The sequence below is a fragment of the Sapajus apella genome, unplaced genomic scaffold (assembly GCF_009761245.1).
Source record: "Sapajus apella isolate SASKATOON/1434 unplaced genomic scaffold, GSC_monkey_1.0 scaffold16, whole genome shotgun sequence".
In the NCBI taxonomy this organism is placed as follows: Eukaryota; Metazoa; Chordata; class Mammalia; order Primates; family Cebidae; genus Sapajus; species Sapajus apella.
The window spans coordinates 24,924,315-24,950,057 of NW_022436956.1; the positions used below are offsets into that span (position 1 = coordinate 24,924,315).

Below are 25,743 nucleotides of genomic sequence, written 5' to 3' on the forward strand. Positions count from 1 at the left end.
GAAAGAACAACAACTGAAGAGAGAAAAAAAGAAGGAATAGCAGTGAAATGGGGAAAAACAACAGACTTGCTTCAGTCAGGCAACCTTTGGCTTTCCATCCCATAATTCTCTGCCAAAACCAATCACTCTCAACTCTGCAGTCCTTCCTGGCCTCTACAATACCCAGTGGTATAGGACTGACTGGGAGTGGAGAGTAAAAGGCAAGGAAAAGGGCCTCTGGCAGGAACTGCCAGTCAACAGAAGCAGGTTAATTTCTGTGGCTCTTCTACCCACTTTTCTAGTCCTTCTTTAATCTTTCCCAGAGCTTAATGCTGCCATTTGGCAATCCAAATACTTTATTCCTAGTTGCTCTTTCCATTATCTCTTCCACCCAAAATCAAAATTCCAAAAGGGATCAGGTGTGGTGGCTCACACCTACAATCTCAGCACTTTGGGAGGCTGAGGCAGACGGATTGATTGAGCCCAGGAGTTCCACACCAACCTGGGCAACATGGCAAAACCCCATCTCTACAAAAAATTAGCCAAGTGCAGTGGTGCACATCTGTAATTCCAGCTATTTTGGGATGCTGAGGTGGGAGGATTGGTTGAGCCTGGGAAGTCAAGGCTACAGTGAGCCTAGATGGTGCCACCACACTCCATCCTGAGAGATAAAGCCAGACCCTGTCTCAGAAATATATGTATACATTCCAAAAAAAAAAAAATCAGTAAAAGCGTTAAGATGTTTACATGACTAAAGTAATTAAACATCTATATGTGAAGGATTCTTGAGGAAGGGGGTGTAAATGCAATGGATATTATAAGGACATTATAAGGATACATGGATAAGGGCAACAGTGGATATTATAAGGACAGCACTCCTCATATGCTCCTGGTCTCTGGATCTCCTTCCTTATCCCTGCACCTTTCCTTCTCTATGCATATGTTCACGTGCATGTGTGTTCACGTGGATGTGTGTGCACGTGTGCATGAGTGTGCACATGCACTGAAAGAAAGGGAAGTGGGGAGGATAAAAATCAGCTTACCCGATTTCTCACTTGTGGAAAAAATTTTACTTCATTGGGTTTGGTAATCAAAAACCTATTGGGGGCTAGGTGCAGTGGTTCACGTCTGTAATCTTAGCACTTTGGGATGCTGAGGCAGGAGGATAGCTTGAGCCCAGGAGTTTGAGACCACCCTGGGCAACACAGTGAGACTTTGTCTCCACAAAAGCTAAAAAAAAAAAACAAATCAGCCAGGCCTGGTGGTGTGTGCCTACACTCCCAGCTACTTGGGAAGCTGAGGTCGGAGAAGCCTTGAGCCAGGGAGGTTCAGGCTGCAGTGAGCCGTGATTGCGCCACTGTACTCCAGCTGGGGTGACAGAGCAAGACCTTGTCTCAGGAAAAAAAAAAAAAAAAAGCTACTGGGGAAGCAAAGATCTGACAATTAGACAAATGAGTCAGTCTTCAGAATGGTGTTTCTAAAATAAGTTACTGACTTTTATTTTACCTTCTAAATCTGATTTTTTTTTTTTTTTGAGATAGCACAAAAAGTTGAGTAAGAGTCTATGACACATTGAAGAGTATGAGACTTCTATACATAGTATATAGGTTTATAAATTATTTCGGGATTTTGAGCATATGTAAATACATGTTGCACTGTCCTGCTCACATTAGGTGTATACCATCAACTAAGTACCCAGTCTAGTAAAATGTACATTCATTTGCTATCTAAGTAGGAAACAAACAGTTGTGGTCTACCTGTTATTTTGAGGAATGCTCAGGCCCAAGACTCAGCATCCGGTAGCACACTTGCCAAGGTAACGTTCTGGCTTCTGGCTGTCACTCAGGAGTTCCAAAGTGTTTTCTCCACCTGCCACATCTTCACTCAGGTGCTATCACAGCATGGGATGAGCTCCAAGCTAAGTTGCAGCTGCCAACCTGGTACGTGCTTCCCTGACATCCAGACCAGTTGAATTTCCCACCGCAACCAAATCCATAAATTTAATTTTTGAAGTTTTTTCTTATAAAGTGATTCCTGATTTTTCTTTAAAAAATTATACTTTATACTACCTACACTCTGAAGCTAGTCTTTCTTTTAGAACAGAATATCTTTCTAATTTGTAGAATCTGAATTTGACTTCAAACATTGGCTGTTTCTTGTTCCCTACTGATGTTCTTATTTCACAGAGGGGTTTGAAAGACCTTAGGACCAGTCAGAGCCTCTCCTCTCATTAATGTAATCCAAAGAACTGAGAGAACACTTAGGAGTAGGAAACTTAATGGGAAATAAAAGGGCAGGGATGCATTAGTTGTCTGTTCATTGTCTTACAGGAATCTCTAGAATTGCCACCCTTCTCCATTCTCAAGAACGTGGAATAATCTCTATAATTCCACTATTCCAATGGCAGTTCACTCATTCCATCCATAAGCAGGAGGAGAAAGAGGAGTTATTATTTCCAAAGCTTTAAAATCTTGAGCATGAGGGTGGAGAGTATTCAGAAATACTCCTGGAAATATGATTAAACTGGTAAACAGAGTAGAGTGGGGGCCATGGAAAAGCCATAGGTGCTGGCTCAACTTCCAACCCCCAAGAAATCCTATAAAACCCAAAGAAGGGAGCATACCAGGGCCAGTGTGGAGATCTATTAATATCACAGGGAAATTCCATTTAAGGAACTCAATTACTTTTAAAACAAACTAGAAAAAATACATTTATTTTGAAAGTTACATCATCCTTATTCTTATACAAAGAGGACAAAAAGTCCTGACAAGCGTAAGTTTTTGTTTTTGTTTTGAGACGGAGTCTTGCTCTGTTGCCAGGTTGGTGTGCAGTGGTGCGATCTCAGCTCACTGCAACCTCCGCCCCCGGGTTCAAGCAATTATCCTGCCTCAGCCTCCCAAGTAGCTGGGACTACAGGCGCCCGCCACCGTGCCAGATAATTTTTGGATTTTTAGTAAACATGGGGTTTCACCATCTTGGCCAGGCTGGTCTCAAACTCCTGACCTCGTGATCCACCGGCCTCAGCCTTCCAAAGTGCTGGGATTACAGGCATGAGCCACTGTGCCCGGCCACATAAGTTTTATTTCTCTTATCCACAGGCCAGGGTTACATGTTTAAACAACAACAACAATAACAAAAGCAACCCCTGTATCTCAAGTATTCACTGAATAATTTACTGTGGGCTGCTTGACGTCAAAATTGAGGTACAGGAAGACATTTGTGCTAGAATAACTTTTTCATGGCACTGAGGAAAAACTAAAACCTGGAAAGTAGAAATATACTCTCACCATTGATGCATAAAAATGAGAAGTTAGAGGCAGATGGAAAGCCAAAAACAAACCGTATAAAATTCCCACTATCTGTAAATTAAAATGCCCTTCCAAATAACTGTAAAGAGAAATAAAAATTGCAGACTATTTAGAAATGAATGACAATAAAATTATAGCCTATGAGATATGGCCAAACTGACAGTCAAAGAAAAATTTACGTTGTAAACGCATTTAATAGAAAACAAGAAACAACTAAATATTTAAATTGGAAAGGTAAAGATGAGTAGAAAAACCAAAAAAAGGCAAACAAGGGCATAAAATTAAAAGCAGAAATAAATTAGGAAGCAAAATTAAAAGGTAAAACCCATTAGCAAAATGGAAAGCTGGTAACAAATGATGAAGGAATGAATGAGTGAATAACCTCCAAAAAGTATGATCAGGAGGTTAGGGAACTCCACAAATGTGTAACATTACAAATGTAATATTCAATGAGATGAAAGGGATGCTTCAAGAGCGCCATCTCTGCATAAATCTTTATGCCAATAAATTAAGAACCTATAATCAAAGCTGACTTGGGAAGAGGTTATAAGTATGAATAACCATGTAAAAGATGAAAGTTTTATTAAGGATTTATATACTCTATTCCTTTCCTAACAATCCTATACTCATAGATTCTGTGGACATGCTCTTACAAAACTTGAAGCATTTAACAATTCCTATGTTACTTAGATTAATTATCCCGTGACACTGAAGATGGAAGGCATCCCAACTGGTCTGTGAGGCTAGCCTAGCTGCTGACAAAGCCCAACAAAGGTGGCACCAAAATTAACCAAATACATGAACAGATTAATCTTACTTTTATGCAAAAGTTCTTGTAAGAAAAATATTATACAGTATATACATTAACCAGGTAGATTTTATTCTATAACAGATTTCCTAATATTGAACAACCTTGTTAATTCAACTTGTTGCATGTATTGGTTAACAGCTCTTAAATTGGACTGAGTGGGTAAGATGACAGGAAGTATCAAGAACTTCTAGATTTTTGATTTGAGCGGCTGAGAACAGGGTAGTAACATTTAGACTTAGAAAGGAACGGATTTAGAGGGATAAAAATTCTGTTTTAGATAATTTTAGTTTCAGATACCAATAGCCATCCAAGTGGAGCTGTCCACAAGATAGAGTGTACAAGAGAGAAATCAGGATCGGAGATATAAATATGGTAGTCATCAGCACATGGATGGTATTTTAAAATACAGTATTGGAAGGACTCATTTTGGAAAAGTGTTGAATAAGAGTACAGGAGCAAAATTTTAGTACCCTAAGACTAGGAAGACATCATCTAGATTTTTGAATACCTTATTTTCATGTAGTATATATGCCACTAAACTCAATCATTTTTTTTTTTTACATGCTAAATTAGGACTTTGGTACAAAAACTATTTAATAAAAACCTCATGATATCACAATGTGGTTTGTCTGCCAGTCTCTGAAAAGCTCTGTTTCAATAGCACCGTCATTTTCGGTGTTTGTAAATTATTTGAATCGTTTTTGACGGAGCAGGAGCTTTCAAACAGTGTTCTTGCAAAGATATCTAAGAAGCCAGGTAAGGGAGGCATAAAGATCCTGATCTTAAAACTCCATTAAGGCCAGGCATGGTGGCTCATGCCAGTAACCCCAACACTTTAGGAGGCGAAGGCAGGAGGATTGCTTGAGCCTAGGAGTTTGATACCAGCTTGGGTAACATGCGAAGACCTCATCTCTACCAAAACAAAACAAAACAAAAAAGCCAGGTGTGTTGGCATGCACTTGTGGGCCCAGCTACTTGGGAGGCTGAGGCAGGAGGATATCTTGTGTCTGGGAAGTTGAGGCTGCAGTAAGCCATGATGGTGCTACTGTGTTCTATCCAGGGTGACAGAAAGAGATTCTGTCTCTGCAAGGCTGGGTATGGTGGCTCACACCTATAATGCCAGCACTTTAGGAAGCCGAAGCAGGCAGATTGCTTGAGCTCAGGAATTTGAGACCAGCCTGGGCAACATGGCAAAACCCTGTCTCTACAAAAACTGGAAAAATCGGCCAGGCACAGTGGCTCATGCCTGTAATCCCAGTACTTTGGGAGATTGAGGCGGGCAGATCACCTGAGGTGGGGAGTTTGAGACCAGCCTGACCAACATGGAGAAACCCCCTCTTACTAAAAATACAAAATTAGGCAGGGCACAGTGGCTCACACCTGTAATTCCAGCACTTTGGGAGGCCTAGGTGGGTGGATCACCTGAGGTCAGGAGTTCAAGACAAGCCTGGCCAACATGGTGAAACTCCATCTCTACTAAAAATACAAAAATTCGCCGGGTGTGGTAGTGGGTGTCTGTAACCCCAGCTACTTGGGAGGCTGAGGCAGAAGAATTGCTTGAACCCAGGAGGGGGAGGTTGCAGTGAGCTGAGATCGTGCCACTGGACTCTAGAGCCTCTGTAACAGAGTGAGACTCTATCTCAAAGGTAAAAAAAAAAAAAAAATTGGCCCGGCATCGTGGTGCCTGCCTGTAACCCCAGCTACTCGGGAGGTTGAGGTGAGAGAATCGTTTGAACCTAGGAGGTGGAGGTTGCGGTGAGCCGATATCGCAGCCTGGGCAACAAGAGCAAAACGCTGTCTCAAAAAGAAAAGAAAAATTAGCTGGCTACAGTGGTGTGTGCCTGTGGTTCCGGCTACTTGGCAGAGGCTTCCATGAGCTGAGATCATGCCACTGCACTCCAGTCTGAGTGACAGAGTGGGAGCCCGTCTTAAAAAAAAAAAAAAAAAAGACTTAATTTGAATGAAAGGTTTTGTACACACAGTTTCATTTACCTTTACCTATATTTTATAGATATGGCATAAAAAATGAACAACAGTGAAAAGAATAGGTCTCAAAAGTTATACCACTGAGACAAGGATAGAATCATTAAATGGGTTTAAATTAGTAAAATTTCAGCCTTCTTGGATTTAAGCTGATTGACAATATGTTCAATTAAAAAAGAAGAGACCATGCCTTAAATACTGAAAATATATTGCTGAAGATGTTTCATGAAAGATACTTAGGGATTTAATAATTTAAGGGAATCCATCTATGGCATGTAAGTCTATTTTTAAGTTTATCACATTTGACCATTATAGGTATTTTCAGAACATGTGTATATATAAGTAGGAAAGACCTGTGTTAGAAAACATGAATTCCGTTAAAAATGGAAAAAAAGGCTGAATGCCTACTACTAACAACACTGTTCTCTGATTTCAGCCAATGCAATAAGTGAAGACGGAAAAGGGTATAAATTGAAATACTGAAAAAACCCTGATAGTATAGATCAATATTATAGATCCTGAAAATCACCAGACTCAACTGGGAAGTGTAGGAACTAGGTCCTGCAATTGATCTAACAGCACCTTAAAGGGTTCATTCGGTAAGGTAGCCAGATGATCACATAAAAACAAACAACTTTTATACTATCAAGTATAAAATATAGTATATGAGACAGTGCATTCATAATAAATAATTGCTAACATTTCTCAAGAATTTAAGTGCTTCAGTATACACCATCAAATAATCTCTACAACCATTACCATGGCATTACCACGATACGTACTATTATCATCATTTTACAAAGAAAGAAACTGAGGCTTAGGGAAATTTTATAAGAAACCCGCCCAAGAACACATACATAATCCCCAAGTGTCATAGCAGGAACTCAATCTCAGTTTCTCGGACTGTACAAAATGAACTTCTTAGCACTATTATGCCCATTCTTATCTATTAAACGGACAAAAATAGGCTATGTGGAGAAAGAGTGATGAGTGCAGCGAAACGGACACATACACTGCTGATAGAAATATAAATTGGTACAACTTTTCTAGATGGCAGTTTGCATGACCACATCCAGGAATTTGTTAAAAATATACCCAGCAATGTTAAATAGACCTACATATACATTTATCATACTGTTATTACAATTAAGAAACTGGTGACATCCTAAATAAATATTTAACAAGATGACCTTAATTATAGTACTTAAATATGCTGAATGCCATTTAGCTAATAAAAATAATTTTTTTTTTTTAAGACAAATTCTTGCTTCTTTGCCCAGGCTGGAGTGCAATGGTGCGATCTTGGCTCGCTGCAACCTCTGCCTCCCGGGTTCAAGCAATTCTCCTGCCTCAGCCTCCCCAGTAGATAGAATTACAGGAATGTACTACCACACCCAGCTAATTTTTGTATTTTAGTAAAGATGGGATTTCACCCTGTTGGCCAGGCTGGTCTCGAACTCCTGACCTCAGGTGATCCACCTGCCTTGGTCTCTCAAAGTGCTGGGATTACAGGCGTGGGCCACCATGCCTGGCCAAAAGTGGTCTCATAAAATGATATTTAATGACACAGGAAAACTCTTATGATACACTGAATGAAAAGCAAGAACCAAACAAAACTATATATGTACATATTTTTTAAAAATAATGTGTTTATAAGAATAGATTTTTTAAAAGATGAAAGCGAGAATTATAAATGTTAAGTCATCTGTAGGTGAAAATTATAGATGATTTTCACTATCATTTTATGTTTTCTATATTTCACATATGTAATAAAATGCTAAAACATTAAACTCAAAATTTAACCACAGAAGACATGATGAAATAGTGAAAATAATACAAATGTAGTTTAGAACACACTTCCCCCATTTGAAACTATTTTTTTCTATGCATGATTTAACATACTTTATGCCTTTTTTTTTTTTTTGCTACTTAAAGAACTTTTCTAAGCAAAAATAGAAATAATGTATTTTACCTAAAACGTATTTTTTGCACATTTATATCTGTTCCAGTCATTTAAAATTACAGTAAAATTCCAGAAAGTATCTAATATATAAGATCATCAACTCAATCAGGCCATCAAAGAAAATGATGCCAAAGATTTTTTTTAAAGTGTAAGTCAACAATGAGGAGACAGCCTCAATTATATGGGAAAACTGTTCCCTGTGAGTGCATAATAAAAATAAATTATAAAGTAAAAGCCAAGATTGGAAACAGATTAAATCACAGAATAAGGATAAAATTAAGCCTACATAATTTTGAATAGGAAATGGGTACAGATGACTAAGAACAAAGAACAAAAACTAATTTTAGCTTCACCCTATAAGACATAAAGTAATAGATTTGAAAGCTCTTTGAAAAACCCAAAATATAAACTGACATATTAAAAGCAATAGACGTGAACTTGATTTTATATCTGGCTATTTCAGATATAAAACAACCAAGAGCCAACGAATAAGTAGAAGAGCAAAACAAAATCTCTGTCTAATCAAATCAATGGACACTGCTAAATCATTTCAGAACAATGAATGCCTTCTATGTGTCAAGCACTTTTACACTCATTATCTTTAATCAGTGAAAACAACTCTGCAAAACAGATCATGCTTGATGGATAACAAATCAAAGATAAATTGAGATTCTAGCTGAAGGTCACAATCAGTAAATGGCAGAGCTGGGATTCAAATCCAGGTCTGCCTGATTTTGGAGGCCCCCTCTGCTCTCTCTACACTGTGCACCCTTTCTGGTCTTCAACCTAGATTATCTGAGTATCCTATAATCTTTAATCACTGCCTTAACATTTTTATTTAAGATATAATGTTAGCTCCTGCTGGAAGGTTCATCTACCTTAGAAAAAGAAAAAAAAGATATAATGTTAGCATGCTGTCATCCAAGTTCACAGTCCACAGCGTACATCTCTCCTGCAAATTAGAGGGAGGGAATGACGATATCAGCAAGGAACAGCTAACATCAAGGAGACAAGACCCAAAATACTAACATGAATCCATATAAATTGGTTCCAGCCGGGTGCAGTGGCTCACTCCCATAATCCTACCACTTTGAAAGGCCGAGGTGGGGGGATCACTCGAGGTCAGGATTTCAGCCTGGCCAACAGGGCAAAAGCCTGTCTCTACTAAAAATACAAAAATTAGCTGGGTACCTGAAAGGCTCAGGCACGAGAATTGCATGAACCCAGGAGGTGGAGGTTGCGATGAGCCAAAATCACACCACGGCACTGTAGCTTGGGCAACAGAGTGAGACTCCATATAAAAAAAAAAAAGAATTGGTTCCTGCTTCCCCCAAACCCCCAACATCTAAAGCAAACAAAAAGCATAACAAGTATTGCTATTTCACTTAGAATGAATTAGAAATCTCAATAACTGGGCCGGGTGTGGTGGCTCACGCCTTAATCCAAGCACTTTGGAGGCCAAGGCGGGCAGATCACCTGAGGTCGGGAGTTCAAGACCAGCCTGACCAACAGGGTGAAACCCCATCTTCAAAAAAAAAAGAAAGAAATCTCAATAACTTGGGCTAAGCTACTTAACATCTCCAGGGATCAGGTCCATTACCTGGAAGATAAACAAAACAGTATGCACCCAATAGAGTTTTAAAACTAAATAATTTAAGCAAAGTTCTTAATACTGGGCCTGTCTTAAAGTTAGTACCAATAAATGTTAGCTACTCTTATATTCCATAAGTGAAATCATAGGCTACATATTATTTGAAAGAAGAAAAATATTCATGTGTATAAATTCTTCCGTTTAAAATAGTTAAAATGTTTTGCTCTTGAAAGACTTTAAAGACTAACTTTTTGGAAGATTCGCTTTTATAAGATTTTACTAAGAGAAATAAATAAGGTTAATTATATTCTTCAAAGGCCAATGTGTATTACCCCTCAATAAATCACACAAAGCATTCTAAGTTAAATTTTAAATGCTTGGGTATCAATTGTATTATCTGCTCGGCATGTATTATTATAACCATCTCTTACACATCCATAGGCATACCTTGGAAATGTCGTGGTTTTGGTTCCAGACCACTGCAGTAAAGTGAATGTCACAGTAAAGTGAGTACCACAATAGGGCAAGTGACGCAAATTTTCTGGATTCCCAGTGCATATAAAAGCTATGTTTGCACTATTCTATAGTCTCCTAAATGTGCAATAATAGCATTACGTCTAAAACAAATGTACATGCCTTAACTAAAAATTGTTTATTGCCACAAAATTCTAATGATTATCTGAGCCCTCACTGAGCCATATTCTTTTTGCTGGTGAAAGGTGGTCTTGCCTCGATGTTGATGGCTGTTGACTTATCAGGGTGGTGGTTGCTGAAGGCTGGGGTGGCTGTGGCAATTTCTCAAAACAAGATGATAATGAAGTTTGCTGCACTGATTTACTCTTCCTTCCATGAAAGATTACTCTGTAGCATGTGATGCTGTTTGATAGCATTTTACCCACAGAACTTCTTTTAAGGTTGGAGTCAATCCTCTCAAGCCTGGCCATGGCTTTATCAACTAAGTTGAATATTTGACATCCTCTTTGTTATCATTTCCACAATATTCACGGCATCTTCACCACTGGATTCCAACTCAAGAATCCACTGTCTTTCCTCATCCGGAAGAGGCAACTCCTCATCTGTTCAAGTTATATCATGAGACTGCAGCAATTCAGTCATATCTTCGGGCTCCACTGTAATTCTAGTTCTCCTGCTATATGTTCCACATTTGCAGTGATTTCCTCCACTGAAGTCTTGAAGCCCTCAAAGTTATCCATGAGGGTTGGAGTCAACTTCTTCCAAACTCCTATTATTGTTGCTATTTTGACCTCTTCCCATGAATCAGAAATATTCCTGATACATCTAGAATGGCAAATCCTTTCCAGAAGGTTTTCAATGTATTTTACCCAGATCCATCAGAGGAATCACTATCTATGGCAGCTGTAATCTTAAAATGTATTTCTTAAATAACAAGAAGTGTGAAGTCAAAATTACTCCTTGATCCATAGACTGCCAGAATGGGTATTTTGTTAGCAGGCAGGAAAACATTAATCTCCTTGTAAATCTCCATCAGAATTCTTGGTGGTACACTGTCAATGAATGGTAATATTACATATTTAGAAAGGAATCTTTTTTTCTGAGCAGTAAAGTCTCAATGGTGGGCTTAAAAGTGACAGTAAAGCATGTTGTAAACTGATGTAAACTGATCCAGGCTTTGTTGTTCCATGTACAGAGCACAGGCATAGTAGATTTAGCATTAATTCTCAAGGGCCATAGGATTTTCAAAATGGTAGATGAACACTGAACTCAGTCTCCAGCTGCATTCGTCCCTTAGAGTCAGCCTGTCCTTCGGAACTTTGCAGCCAGGCATCGTCCTCTCCTCTCTAGCTATGGAAGTCTTAGATGGCATCTTCTTCCAATATAACGCTGTTTAGTCTACAGTAAAAATCTGTTTAGTGTAGCCACCTTCATCAATTATCTTGGCCAGATCTGGATAACTTGCTGCTTCACCTAACACTCTTGCTTTTTTTTCTTTTTCCCTTAAACTTCATGAACCAACCTCTGCTAGCTTCAAACTTTTTTGCTGCAGCTTCCTCGCCTCTCTTAGCCTTGATAGCACTTTGGAGAGTTAAAGCCTTTCTCTGGAACAGGCTTTGGCTTAAGGGAATGTTGTAGCTGACTTGATTGTTTATACAGACCATCACCAGCAATACGGAGAAAGTATTGCTGATACTTTCTCCATATCAGCAATAAGGCTGTTTCCCTTTCTTATCATTTGTGTGTTCACTGGAGTAGCACTTTTAATCTCCTCAAACTTCCCCTTAGGATTCACAACTTGGCTGTTTGTTGCAAGAGGCCTACTTCTAGGCCTATCTTGGCTTTCACATGCCTTTCTCCCCAAGCTAAATCATTTCTAGCTTTTGAATCAAAGTGAGAGACCTGAATCTTCCTTTCACTTGAACACTTAGAGGCCATTATAGAGTTATTCATTGGCCTAATTTCAATATTGTTGTGTCTCAGCGAAGGGGTGGGGTGTGTTGAGAAGAGGGAGAAAAATAGGGCAATGGCTGGTCGATGGAACACTCAGAACACACACAACATTGCTCTATTAAGTTTTTACCATCTTCTGTTGGCATGTCCCCCAAAATTACAATAGTAACATCACAGATTACTGATCATAGATCACTATAACAGATTTAATAATAATGAAAATGTTTGAAATATTGCAAGAACTACCACAATGTGACACAGCAACATGAAGGGAGCAAACACTGTTGGAAAAATGGTGCAGACAGACTTCTTTGATCTATGGTCACCACAAAGCTTCATTTGTTAAAAAAAAAAAAAAAAAAAATGCAATGTCTGCAAAGTGCAATAAAATGAGGTACTGCCTGTTCTTCCTTTTGTTTATCACACCCATTGCCAGCAGATTCATTTAAAGTACTATATAGCTTTTTGCTAGGCATGGTGGCTCGCACCTGTAATCCCAGCCCAGCACTTTGGGAGGTGGAGGCGAGTGGATCGCTTGAGCCCAGGAGTTGGAAACCAGCCTGGGCAACATAGTGAGACCCACCCCCACCAAAAAAACACATAGTAAGATCTCAAAAAAAAAAAAAAAAAGGTACCATATAGCTTTTAATAATAAAAACACATTCATTTCGTGTATTATTATGAGCCAAACTCCGCAGAAGCAGCAGGATAAAATAATGTGGCTCACAGGGTCCTTGCCCTCAGGGAGCCTAAAGACTACCAACAAGGTAAAACTCCTTTGTACAATATGGTGTACTATCATTACCATTTTGTACTATCAGTTAATCCTTATGACTAATCTAAACATTGGTAGTATTTTCTCTATTGACAGATAGAATAACAGAGACAAAAAGCAGAAAAGAAATGAAGAAGAGTTACCTATCATCTAATATGCAAGTGTTATGGAAAAATATACAGTATTTTGAAAACACAGGGAAGTGAGTAATTACCAATTACTTTTGCCTGGGACCGAGGGATTAGGAAATGTTTATGATTATTTTCAGACAGAGTCTTGCTCTGTCATCCAGGCTGGAGTGCAATGGTGTGATCTCGGCTCACTGCAACCTCTGCATCCTGGGTTCAAATGAGTCTCCTGCCTCAGCCTCCCGAGTAGTTGGGATTACAGGCGCGTGCCACCATACTCAGCTGATATTTGTAATTATGACATGTTTTTACTTAAAAATTCATGTACAAATTCTGTAAAATATAACCACAGAAATAAATAATTGGGTGAATGTTTATCAAAATATTAACTTGACGTTATTTCTGGGTAGGGAGATTTTAGATGGCTTTCATTTTCTCTGTATTTTGCTTTCTTAACCAGCTTGTACTACCTTAATAATTTAAAATAGAAGTAGAAAAGTCAACATTAAAATGAGATATTAATGCTCATCTAACAAACTGTCAAGCATTTTCAGAGTTAATACTTAGTGGGTCAAACGGGATGAAATCAGTATTCTCACTCTGTTAACAGTTGTGCGTATCAATACAACTTTTCTGAAAATCTTTTTGGCATAAAAAACTTTAAAGCTTATTCTCTTTTATCATTACTTCTAGGAATCCATCCTAAGAACACAGATGCAGAAAAAGGGATTTCACTGAGCTAGTCAACTAAAGCATTATGATATTAAAATATTGGGAAAAAACATGTCTAACTGAAATAGGAGAATGATTAAATAATACGATGTTAGAAATATACTTAAATGTCATGAGAAAATCCTCAGTGTATATTAAATGAGAGGGAAGGTAGGATATAAAGTTCTCTAAGTAATATAATTCCAACTATACTGGAAAAAGATACATTTTTTTTTTTTAACATCTTTTTTTTTCTTTCTTCTACTTCAGATACATCCTTTTAAAGCCCACCTCCTAAGAAAGACGATTTCATTATTTTGCTTAAACCTTATAATACTAGACAAATCTATTGACACGTATTAGTTTACACAGACCTTAATACAGTCATGTGTCACTTGACAAAGTTATGTTCTGAGAAATGTGTCCTTAGGCGATTTCCCCTTTGTGTAAACATCACAGAGTGTATTTAGACAAACCTCTAGATGGCTATACAGACTACTACACTCCTACGCTATATGGTATAGCCTATTGCCCTAGGCTGCCAACCTGTACAGTGCGTTACTGTACTAAACACTGTAGGCAACTGTAACACAGGAAGTCTTTGTGTATCTAAGCATAGAAAAGATAGAGTAAAAATGCAGTCTATAAGATAAAAATGGTACACCTATATAGGGTACTTACCCTGAATGAAACTTGTAGGACAAGACATTGCTCTGGATGAGTCAGTGAGTGAATGGTAAGTGAATGTGAAGGGCTAAGATATTATACATTACTGTAGACTATAAACACTCTATACTTAGGCTATACTAAGTTTATCAAAAATATTTTTCTTTCTTCAATAAATATCTCTTACTGTAACTTTTTTACTTCATAAACTTTCATTTTTTAACTTTTGGACTCTTTTGTAATAATATTTAGCTTAAGACAGAAACATTGTACAGCTATACAAAAATATCTTCTTTCTTTATATCCTTATTCTATAAGCTTTTATCTATTTAGAAAATTTTTTACTTTTTAAACTTCATTGAAAATGAAGACACAAAGACATACATTAATCTAGGTCTACATGGGGTCAGGATCAGCAAGATCACAGCCCTTCATCTCTACATTTTGTTTCCCTGGAAGGTCTTTAGGGGCAGTAACAGGCATGGCGCTGTTATCTCCTATGATAATGCTGCCTTCTGAAATATCTCTTGATAGACCTGCCTGAGGCTGTTTTACAGTTAACTTTTTTCTTATAAGTAGGAGTACATTCTAAATTAACAATAAAAAGTATAGTAAAAAAATAAACCAGTAACATAGTCGTTCATTATCTTTTTATCATCAGTACAGTAGGTTTACACCAGCATCACCACAAACATATGAGTAATGCCTTTTGCTATGACGTCAGGATGGCTATGCCATCACTAGTCGACAGGAACTTTTCAGCTCTATTATAATCTTAAGGCACCACTGTCATATATGCAGTCTGTTTTTAACATGATTATGCAGTGCATGATTGTATTTGTTTTAACAGGGACTTAGCCTGACTAAATAAATTGGAATCCTCATTCTGCTATTATTAATTCTGCTATTATTAATTGTGGGAAGTTGGGTAAGTTATTTAACCACATTGTGGTTTGGTATTCTCATCTGAAAAAAGAGGTACTGAACTGCCTCTTCATAAGCAGGTAATAAGCATTAAATGCATTAATACATGTAGAGCCCTTAGAACAATACTTGGCACAATAATAAATGTTTCATAGCGTTCTCAAACCACAATGAAGTAAACCAAGTGATATCTAAGCTGAGGCCTGTATTAACAAGGTGTGATCCAGGCAAAAGGTGAAGGAAGAATAGCTAAACTGTTCCAGCCAGCAGGAAGACCGTAGGATTTTCTACTTACTCCATACCACTCTTAGAGATGTGATACTTATCTTAAAGACAGAATGCTATGAATGTTTAGATATCTGCTTATGAGCTTTGCTTTAAGCTACATCACTGGGCATAAGAATTACTGTCAGTGTTGTAATGTAAAACCATGTGCTTTAAGGACAATTAGTTTCCATTTTCCTTTAAAAAGTAAAACAATCTTTTGATGACGCTAAGATAAGTTAAACTGAGAGAAATTTGCCATAATGTTAAATGAGTTATCTCTGGATTACACCTTTTTTAAAAGGTGTTTTAAAAATTCTTTACACTTCTCTATATTTTCTAATTTTTCCCACAGCAAGTACATTACATTTCTATAGTCTGAGAAAAGAGTTATAAAAATCAATTAAAAACACTACTCATTAAAAATGTTTGATGCTTTCACTGAAAAGGGCTCCTTTTTGTGAAATACACTGCTGTTACATCATTTGCCATGCTGGCCTGAAACTGTCTTTTGTCTCTTTAGTGGACCTACGCAACCTGGTAAAAAGACGTGGCCCTTGCTTTCAACTTATCTGGCCAGACAGGATTTCTGTATTGTCCTGTTACTGTCATACTTTGTAGAGGAAAGGCTTCTCGTCTTACATACACACTATGCAAATGAACATATATCACTTAATTTTCAAATGATGTATGTCAAAACAACATACATGATGACACACTTTTTAGAGAACAAACTAAAAACAGAATCATGGAGGCAGAACTGCACAGTGGTTAAAATCATGGGTTATAAAGTCAGACTGCCTGGGTCGGAATTCCCTTCTGCAACTTATTAGCTATATGACTTTAGGCAAGTTAGTCAAACTCAGTGTCTCAACTTCCACATGTATAGAATGAGGATAATAGGAGCAATGCATAAAGGTGTTCAAGGGTTAAATGAGATAATACAGGTAGACTTAGCATGTTGTCTGGCACATCAGTGTACAAATGTGGCTATTACTATGTCACCTACAAAAACCAAAACAACAGTAAAGAATTGATACCCCACAACACAGATCTGAAAGTTATCTTTATGCTATCAGATGCCAAAAATTACTATGTGTCAGCCATTTAATTTGCACATTAATCCTATGAAATTTTTAAACAAATCTTCAATCACCAAGAAATTAGAGGTCTATGCTGGGATGAAATAGATCTTTTTTAAAAAAATCACATTCTCAATTGATCATTTCTCTGAACTATTAATTGCAAAAACAGCACCAATGTTTTACATTTTTTGTATAATGCAATGTTTTGTATAACATGTTTTATTGAATCTTCATGTTTTTGCTTTGTAAAGTCATGAGATTTTACATGCAGCAGGCCCATGAGGCATATTAGCATTTAAAACTCAAGAAGCTTTTTTAGAGCATTAGGTAGGTTTGCGATCAAACCCTAGAATTTCAATATTTTAGGCTTAAATTTGGAATCCTGATTGAATTGACTTTCATTATTCACTGACCATCTTATTTACTTAATACTGCTCTAATAAAAACTATACTCCAAAACTCTATTCACCACCTTACCCGCTATTCCTATCATTTGCCCCATGCTCCACACACTGGACCGCCCACTCCCTGCTTTACTGCCAGGGTTTTGACTCATTTGGAAATGACTCCTAAACAAGCTCTACCTACTCAAATCCTACCTTCGAGGCATTCCCCAGTACCTGAATTTCTTACTTCTTTGTTCATGAAACTTAGTACCTTCCACTTAGCCTTATGTCCTGTTCATAATCTATCCTTTTAGAGGCTCGGGGCCTTACACAGCAGCTAGAGTAATATTAAGTAATTATTTGCAGAGGGAACAGAAGCATACCAGTTTCAAATGAGCAATAACTGCAGATTAGTGTTATTCTACATTCCAACAGTAGAATAAACTCCCTACTTAATATCTTGTTTGTTTCTTTAAAAAGATAAATGTCCTACTTAATATCTTGTTTGTTTCTTTAAAAATGCAATCAAATCAGAACGAAAGAGCCCTAGATTTATGTACAAAAACAACGAAAAACACTAAGAAGTTATAACAGCAACACTTTTACATTTGTGACAGTAATTAAAATTAATGTAGCAATCACTGTGGTCTGCCAGAATGAAGATAGTTGTAGAATGAGAAAAATGTTTTAAAGATAAAATTTCTATTAACCACTTGGGATTCAACTGTGCAGATAGATGTTGGTAACCCATGAAAACAGCTCCAGAGAAGCCCATAATATAAAATAGGATATTTTTATTAGTCTGGTCATTAAAACAAAAATTTAGTAAAAGTAAGTGACTAATAAAAATTCCCATCAGCATAGAAACATTCCAAGTTTCTGTTTCCTATACTTTAATATTTCCCATTATATTAAAATAGTTCCGTTGGACTTCCATTATTAAAGGCTAAAAACCACCAGTGACTTTGTTGTTATTTAAAAGTTCATTTTACTTTAGTTATAATGTTTAAGTACTTTTATGATGGCCAAATACTAGAAGTAGAATCTTGTAACTTAATTTGAAAGTAAAATCGACTCTTTGATGTAAAAACATTAAAATATTTTGAACTATGGGTACATGGTCAACAGACCATTCTATTTTTAGGTATCATCAAGTAGACAAATTTAGGTAACTTGAAATAAGCATGCCAAGTTGTTAGAAAACAGGTGAACAGAGGGTCAAGTTGAAATAGGCATCTTCCTGGGCTTATCACACTAAGATTAATTTTACAAAACTTTGATGAAGCTATCATGTAATCAAACACCAGAGAACATTAAAATTAAGAAACTGCTACTAAAATTAACTGTATATGTGATTAAATAAACATAAGTCATACCCTCTAAATCCTAAGTCCATTAAAACAAAAACATTTATAACACACTATATTCATGACTTCTTGTGGTTCTTGAATAGTCAAAAAATGTGTTTCAGGTATATCCATTGTTTTCCGTTTATAATATGCATTAAAAAAAGGAAAAACTCAAGCACAAAACAAGTGAAAAACTGAACAACATTGCCAAATTTCTAAACATAGAATACTTAGCTCCAATTATCCCTGCATCTATTCTAAAATGGTTTTAAAAAAGTCTGAATCAATAAGCACCTGATGGGCCTGGGATACTCCAATGTAGTCTCGTCAACCAATAGGAAAACTTTCCCTAAATCTGGATTCGTATTTCATCTCTTTATCACAAAACGCCAAGCACAAACTGGGATTGTTAACGGATAACCAAATGGCAAGAACCCCAGACAGAGTAATCAGTACTTGGATGCTAGGGTTGTTTTTAAGGACTTTAAATGAGACAGCTTATGGAAGAAATGAGGGATTCATTTCTCCAAGTTAAATTTGTAACACTTCTTAGTAGGAAGTTAAAAATGTGAACTAGCCGAGCTAAAATGAACGCAGCGTGTAAAAGGGATCTGTACTGGAGCCTGGGGGTGACGGAGGGACTACGGGGGGAGTGAGGGGCTTTCGTGACGCCCGGCCTGGGGTTGCTGGCGATCTGGATGGAGGGATAGTTAGTCAAGCGAACGGCCCGGGCTGGATCCGAGATGCCGAGTGATGCCTCACCCGCGAACGCGCGCGGATCTGAGCCGCGGCGGCAGCGCTGTGGGTCCGTTTCCATTCTCGGCGCCCGAGCCCGCCTCCATGTTCAGGATCTATGCCCCAGGGCTGGCAGGCAGGCGGGGACCAGTGCCCTAGGCCGCGGGGTCAGGGAGTCCGGCCTCACATCGCCCGAAATCCCAGCGGGGACGGCGTTGTCCGCGGGGAGGATGCTCCGGGCTTTCCGCTCGGCCCCACCTGAGTGGCGGGAGCTCGGCGACTCGACCTCCGGAGCCCGACCCGCCTGGGCCTGGAGATCACCCGGCGCGGCCGCTGCGGCCACGGCGCCCTCCACCCGGCGCCCGGGCACGGCCCCGCAGCCCTCCCCACGGCCGGATCCCCCAGGAGCGCTCTCGCCGCCGTCCGCGCCCCCCACCCCCTTCCCGAGGACAAACCTGGGGGCCGCTACCCGGCATGGCCCGCCCCGCGAGGAAGCGGCAGGCGGGCGGCGGGGCCCGCGGCTACAGCGGCCACCTCGGCCCTCCCGCGCAGAGCCGCGCCCGCCCGCGAGCCCTCCCCGCTGGCCGCAGCCCCGGCGCCCCCTTCCCGGGTTGCACAACTCACACCCCCCACGCGCGCGCACTCGGATCTGTTGCTCAACCTACTTGCATTCTCTTCTCCGCAGCCATCACAACATGCCCTGGAGCCGGGGCAGCCCCGGGGCCCTCCGGCAGGCGGCCGCCTCTCGCCTCAGCCCTGGGCCGCCGCAGCCGCCGCTAGGGCGCGGGGCTAGCGCGAAGCTCCCTCATGCCGCCCGCCCGCCCGGCCAGCTGGCCGCACGCCGGGGCCCCGGCTCGGGCGCGCCCGAGCGCTCGGCTCCGCCCGGCCCGCCGTCCGCACCGCTGCTCCGCCTGCAAGAGCGAACCCGGCTCCGCCGCCCGCCGCCTCGCTCGGCGCTCCTCGCCCGCCCGCCTGCAGCCGCCGCAGCCGCGCCGCTTCCTCCTCCCCTTCTCTCTTTTCCTTCTCCTCCGTCGCCGCCTCTGGAGCTGAGGTTGGCAAACCAGCACCTGCTGCTGGAGACCGCCGAGAACTGAAACAGGAAACCCCGAGCCAAGGGGAAAACCCGGGAGGCGTGGAGAGGGGTGAGGGGAACTGCTGGAACCTGTCGGGCTCGACCCAGCCGCTGAGGCTGCTCGAGGTTCCCTCGCCGCCTCCCCTCGCGCCCATTCCCTGCCCCGGCCCAACCCAGGGGTCCCGACCTCCCCGCGCCGCTCCCCCAGTCCGTGCAGGACGGCGCCTCTCCGCTCGGCGACACCTTCTTCACCCAGCAGTGATACGGATCACGTCCTGGGCAGTCAAGGAGATCGACGGGCCGCCTTCTTAGGGCAGGTTTCCCGTTGTTGTTTACTTGTCAATATTCCGTGATGAGGAAAAACCACACCCTGCATTAGCAAGACCAGTAAGAGAATTTAAACGAAGCTGTTGGGATTTCACCCAGGGGTAGGACTTCTTTCAGCAAGGAAATTGGCTTTGATGAAAATGGCAATCGTGTCAAAATTGAGGTTGAACCCAGGATACATCCATATCTCTTTCAGGAGATCTGAAGGAAACAGCCCTTTGCACAGAGGTGGGCTCCTGAGCCGCAAGCTGAAAAGCACCGGGAACAGAGAGCCTTTCTACTTCTGTGAATTGTACACCACCCAGCACAAACTAAGTCAACCTTTCAGAAATGTTTAAATAATCTTATTCACCTGCCCTTGGAATCGTTACCAGGGTCCTCATGCCTAGCCTTGGGCAAGATGCGTCTTCTTCTGGAGAAGGAGGGACAGACCCTTAAAGTGTTGTGCCCCTACCATGTGTCACGCGCCAAATAGCCTCCTTTAAATCCACGGTCCCATTTAATTGTCACCGCAGCCGTGTGAGCTGGGTATTACAATCCCCTTTATCCATCAGAAAATCAAGGTTAGAAAATTTACCTGCAATTACACAGCTTGAATGTGAAGTATTCAGATTACATCTAAAGGATGTATTTGTTTCACTGGACCACGGTGCATGCTTTTGATCACACTTTTCGCCTTTCATAAAATTACTTATTGCCTTTGAGTTATTTTCAGTAGGGCATATACATGGCTTAAGCCTGGATCTGTTGGATTTGCTTGGAGTGCCTAATGGTAGTGATATTAATGATGCTTATTGGGGTTCAAACTTGATAATTTTCAGTTTAATATTCTCTAGCAAATATAGGCCTTTATGGCTCAGTTGAGTAGCATAGATGTCCCCCCCTCTTCTTTTTTTTTTTTTTTTTTGCTATTATCAGTTGTTCTTTAGCTGTTGATGATGGGGTCCCAGCTGGTGCACATGGGCATCCTGACTGCCTGTGAGATGAAAGGAGAGTGTCTTACTGAGCCTGTTTTCCACATCAGTAGGCCAGTCGTGAAGCTAATTAAATAAAATTGCAGGCAGGCAGGTAGGCTGGCTTCTCTGGTTCTCTGATCCACAATTTTTTATTTTTATTTTTTTGAGACAGAGTCTATCTAGCTCTGTTACCCAGGCTCGAGGGCAGTGGCATGATCTCGGCTCACTGCAACCGCTGCCTTCCAGGTTCAAGCGGTTCTCCTGCTTTAGCCTCCCCAGTAGCTGGGATTACAGGTGTGAGCCACCACACCTGGCTAGTTTTTGTATTTTTAGTAGGGACAGGTTTTTGCCATGTGCCCAGGCTGGTTGCAAACACCTGGCCTCAAGTGATCCACCCTCCTTGGCCTCCCAAAGTGCTGGTATTACAGGCGTGAGCCACTGCATCCGGCCAGGTTCACATTTTTTTCATACCATCCTGAAGACCCTTAGGAAGATTGGTAACCTGCTGTCTGCAGCCGGGTCAGATTTTATTGGCAGGAAAGTAGGGGCTGTGAAAGCAGCCCCTTTACACTGTGCCAAAACCTTACAGGTCTCTGGAGCAGAACTAGAGGTCCTTAATCTTAGGATCTCTAAGGGACTTAGCAGGGACTTAGAACGAGGCTGGCTGTTTGACGATAAGTGACAGCATCCATGGCATGACTTTAGTGATGCCAGGAAGTTCCCCACTCTGCAGTATACTGCCCACACAGTCTACCTCTTACCTTGTAATCCCACAATTGACTCAGCTAAATTCCATTCCATATTGATTAAGCCCGGTTAAAGATCAAGGTAAGAGAGATGAGTAATAGTTATTATAACTAACATTTAATGAATGCTTGCCGTGTTCCAGATACTATTCTAAGCACTTTGCATGTGTTGTCTCATATAATGCCCACAAAACCCTTGTAAGGAAATACCTATCACTATTTCCATTTCACAGATGAGACAGCTAAGACCAAGATTATAGCCAATACATAGCAGTGCAAGGGCTAAAATGCAGTCAGTTTGACTCTAGAGTCAGGACCTATTATGTGAATAAGATACAGTAATTGTCATTATTACTTTAGTATTTATTTGAAGAAATTAAAACACATGAAAAGTTAAAAGAAAACTAAGAATACAAGATAATGTATAAGTGTCAAATGTGAGTATAGGTAATAAATGCCATGAGGTATCAGAAGACAGAGGAATCACTAGGTTGGAGTGGCTGGGGACACGTACACAGAATATGAGTCAGGATTTCAAAAAGGGGAGATTTGAGCTAGATTGTGATGAATGCGTAGTATTTTGATAAGTGGAGAGGATAAGGAAGGGCATATTCATAGAATTGACAACATATACAAAGAGTGCCAGGGAAATTTGGAAACAGGATAACAAAAAGCTGGAAAGAAAAAGTAGGACGAAATTACTGTACAGAGATCTGCAAAACAAGAGAGGAATACACTCTCAAGCACAGAGCAAGAGAGAGAGAGAGAAAGAGAATTTGGCTCCACGTAGTCTATGTACCAGTGGGGAATCTGGAAGTATTTTGATCAGAAAGTGATGTCGATAATGTCCCATTAGAGGAATACTAATATTGTGATGGTTACTGGATGGTTTGGAAAAGGGAGGGAAACAAGTTTGCAGGCTAATATGGGAGAATTGACCTGAAATCACAAAGTGGACAGTGAGAGAGGGAAAAGAAGAAATGGGCTAGTGAGATACTGTAGTATACAAATCATAGAGGCTTTGTGACGATTGAGTGCACTTGGTGAAGATGGACTTAAGAAAAGGGAGAAGTCTGAAATGACTTAGTGGGTGTGAATGTGAAACCTGTAGTATTAGTAACGGAAAAAAAGGGGCAGTGTATGGGTACAGAAACTACTAAAAAATGTTCAGAATAGTTTGGTTTTAGGCATGTATTTGAGGTAACAGCAGGATATACATATAGAAAACTTTTATAGTCCTATCTCAAAAAGGCAGATAGTTCAGTAAATAAGAGTGTTCATTATCTACTATTAAGAGCACCAATATGAAAATTTAAAATGGTCACTATTATAACAATAATTAGGCATGGATGTTCATCTTTAATCAACCAGAGTGGAAAGAAAATTTCAAATAAACATAAACTGTTTATATATGACTCAGCATTAAATAGGCCTACGGAACACCACTCATATTCTCTTTTTTACCCCAAATTATATTACTTAAAGAGACAGAGAAAGGGAGAGAGAGAGAATGAATAAAGGGGAAGAATTTTCATGGGTTCAGAGGATGTTAGGATAATGAAAAGAAATGTAGAGATTATTGGAAAATCGAGGATCAAATTCTGAATATCTGATAGTAAACTTCAAAACAGGCAGGTATGCATGTTGGAAATGCGTTAGGCAAATATGACACTTTAGCTATTATTAGTTCTGGATAGTTAAATCTTTTTTAGTTACAAAGTTAAGTCTGGACCTTGGATTGTGACTTTGAATTGCACATAATTAAAGAACTCAAGTGGCTGTGGCTTCATAGTAGGCAAAATCTTGGAACAGCCTCACTAGTAAAAAGCAAATGCTTTGGAAAGAGCAGAGAGAGGGAGAATGGTCACAAAGGCAGCACTCCTGCCTTCTAAAATACGGCTGTTAGTATAGACTTCCACACACCAGATTCACATTTGAGCCTTAAATGGTAGAGTTTCAGCTCCTTGTCACATCTCACCTTGGCTGCCTTATCCCGGAACTTCAAATTACCCTGCCACCTTATCTAAGACCTCCTGGGGCTTCCAATGGTCACCCTGAGGTGGCACACACCCTGGCAATTGCTTTTAGTTCTATTTAGAGGTTTCCCAGTGGTGTCCTTAGGAGTTTTCTCATTGAAAATGTGTGAACCCCACGGCTACACTTGGGGTTGCAAGAGAGTTCCATCTCCTGCTTTCATGTCTCACGCCTCTACCATTTCTGCAAAAACACTTACCTTAGTTGAAGCAATATAAACAGTCCCCTGGAAGCACCTTCACCTCTGTCTCTTTTGCCAGCACTTGATTTCCTCTAGTTGAAGAGTTTCACACAATCAGGTGACTGTCGTGATGTTTCATCCACAGTTTTTTTTATGTCTTTTTGAGATACTCTGGTTAATTCCAACAACCTATGAAATGTCAAGCATTACTACATCACAACCATTTACTAAGCACATGCTGGGTATAAGACAGACACTGAGGGCTGAAATACATCCTTGCCTATGAGCTTCAGGGACTGGCTAGAGTTCCTTTTTAGTACTGAGTTCTTGGGGAAAGGAAACTAGAGGACACAAGATATGTGCTGCTGACCAATCTCAGGGCTTCTTTTTTTGATGGGTAACCACAAGATTCCTTACCAACGGCATGACTGTTTTTCCCCCAGCATTTGTAGGAGGCCACCAGAGCGACAAAATTGCAAGGTTTTAAATATGTTAGTGTCAGACAGTCATGTGCTGGATTTTCTACCTGAAACAGATAGTGTGGCTGCCCTGCTATAGCCATGTTTGGCTAATGTAGGAATTTTGAGAGCAGTGAACACTTAACATAGAAAAAAAAATGTGCTTAAGATGGCATTTTGCCACCCTGACAAGGACCATACCTACCATTCCTTTGTAGTTCACCTTGACCAGAAGTTTTAAAATTTGTCTTTCAACCTAGGATTTCAGGTGTACTACAGCATCTTCTTCACCTATACAAGCATCTGTTGTTTTAAAAGGAAACTGGTAAGTAGAATTATAAAAGTACAAAATTGAAATAGTTAAAAACAGAGTTATAGAATTTGCAGCTTAGAGTACATCTTCTGTTAGAAAACTGTATTGCAGAAATGTTGATTGTAGCATTATTTGCAAGGCAAAAAATATTAGAATAAGCCTAGATGTCCATTAATGGGAGACTTTAAACTGCAGCATCCCAAAACCTAAAATGCAATAAAATAAATAAATGGGAAAAAAATAAAAATAAAAAAAACTGCAGCATCTCCATACATTGAAATACCATTCAACTGTTAAAGAGCGTGGTGTGGCTTTATATGTATGGAATAAACTTCAAGATACATTGTTTAGTGAAAAGGGAAGGTAAAGTCCACTGTCTACTACCATTCATGTAAAAAAAAATCTCTGTTTGCTTATATATGCATATAATATCTCTGATGAACACACAAGAAACTGGTAATGCTGGTTGTCTCTGAGCAGAAGAACTGGATAATTGAGAAGAAAGGGTGGAGAAGAGTGTCACTTTTTACTCTATACCCTTTCAGAACTTTTGAATTTTAAATTGGGTGTT

General features: G+C 39.9%; 1 protein-coding gene across 5 annotated transcripts in view; it reads right to left on the reverse strand.

The window, feature by feature from the left end:
* ZC3H12C (zinc finger CCCH-type containing 12C) overlaps positions 1-24,668 on the reverse strand; it is an 84,078-nt gene extending 59,410 nt beyond the window's left edge. The window contains exon 1 of one of the 5 annotated variants that reach the window (XM_032285652.1): positions 24,420-24,668. Coding sequence is in view for 2 of the 5 variants with exons in the window: in XM_032285647.1 (XP_032141538.1) it covers positions 19,751-19,774 (24 nt within the window). In the remaining 3 variants the exon portion in view is untranslated. Of the gene's footprint in view, positions 1-1,736; positions 2,809-8,922; positions 9,171-19,540; positions 19,626-19,750; positions 19,876-24,419 lie in introns of those variants that run through there. The other 4 variants (XM_032285647.1, XM_032285649.1, XM_032285650.1 and 1 more) reach the window with 4 other exon arrangements.
* Positions 24,669-25,743: the final 1,075 nt, after the last annotated feature.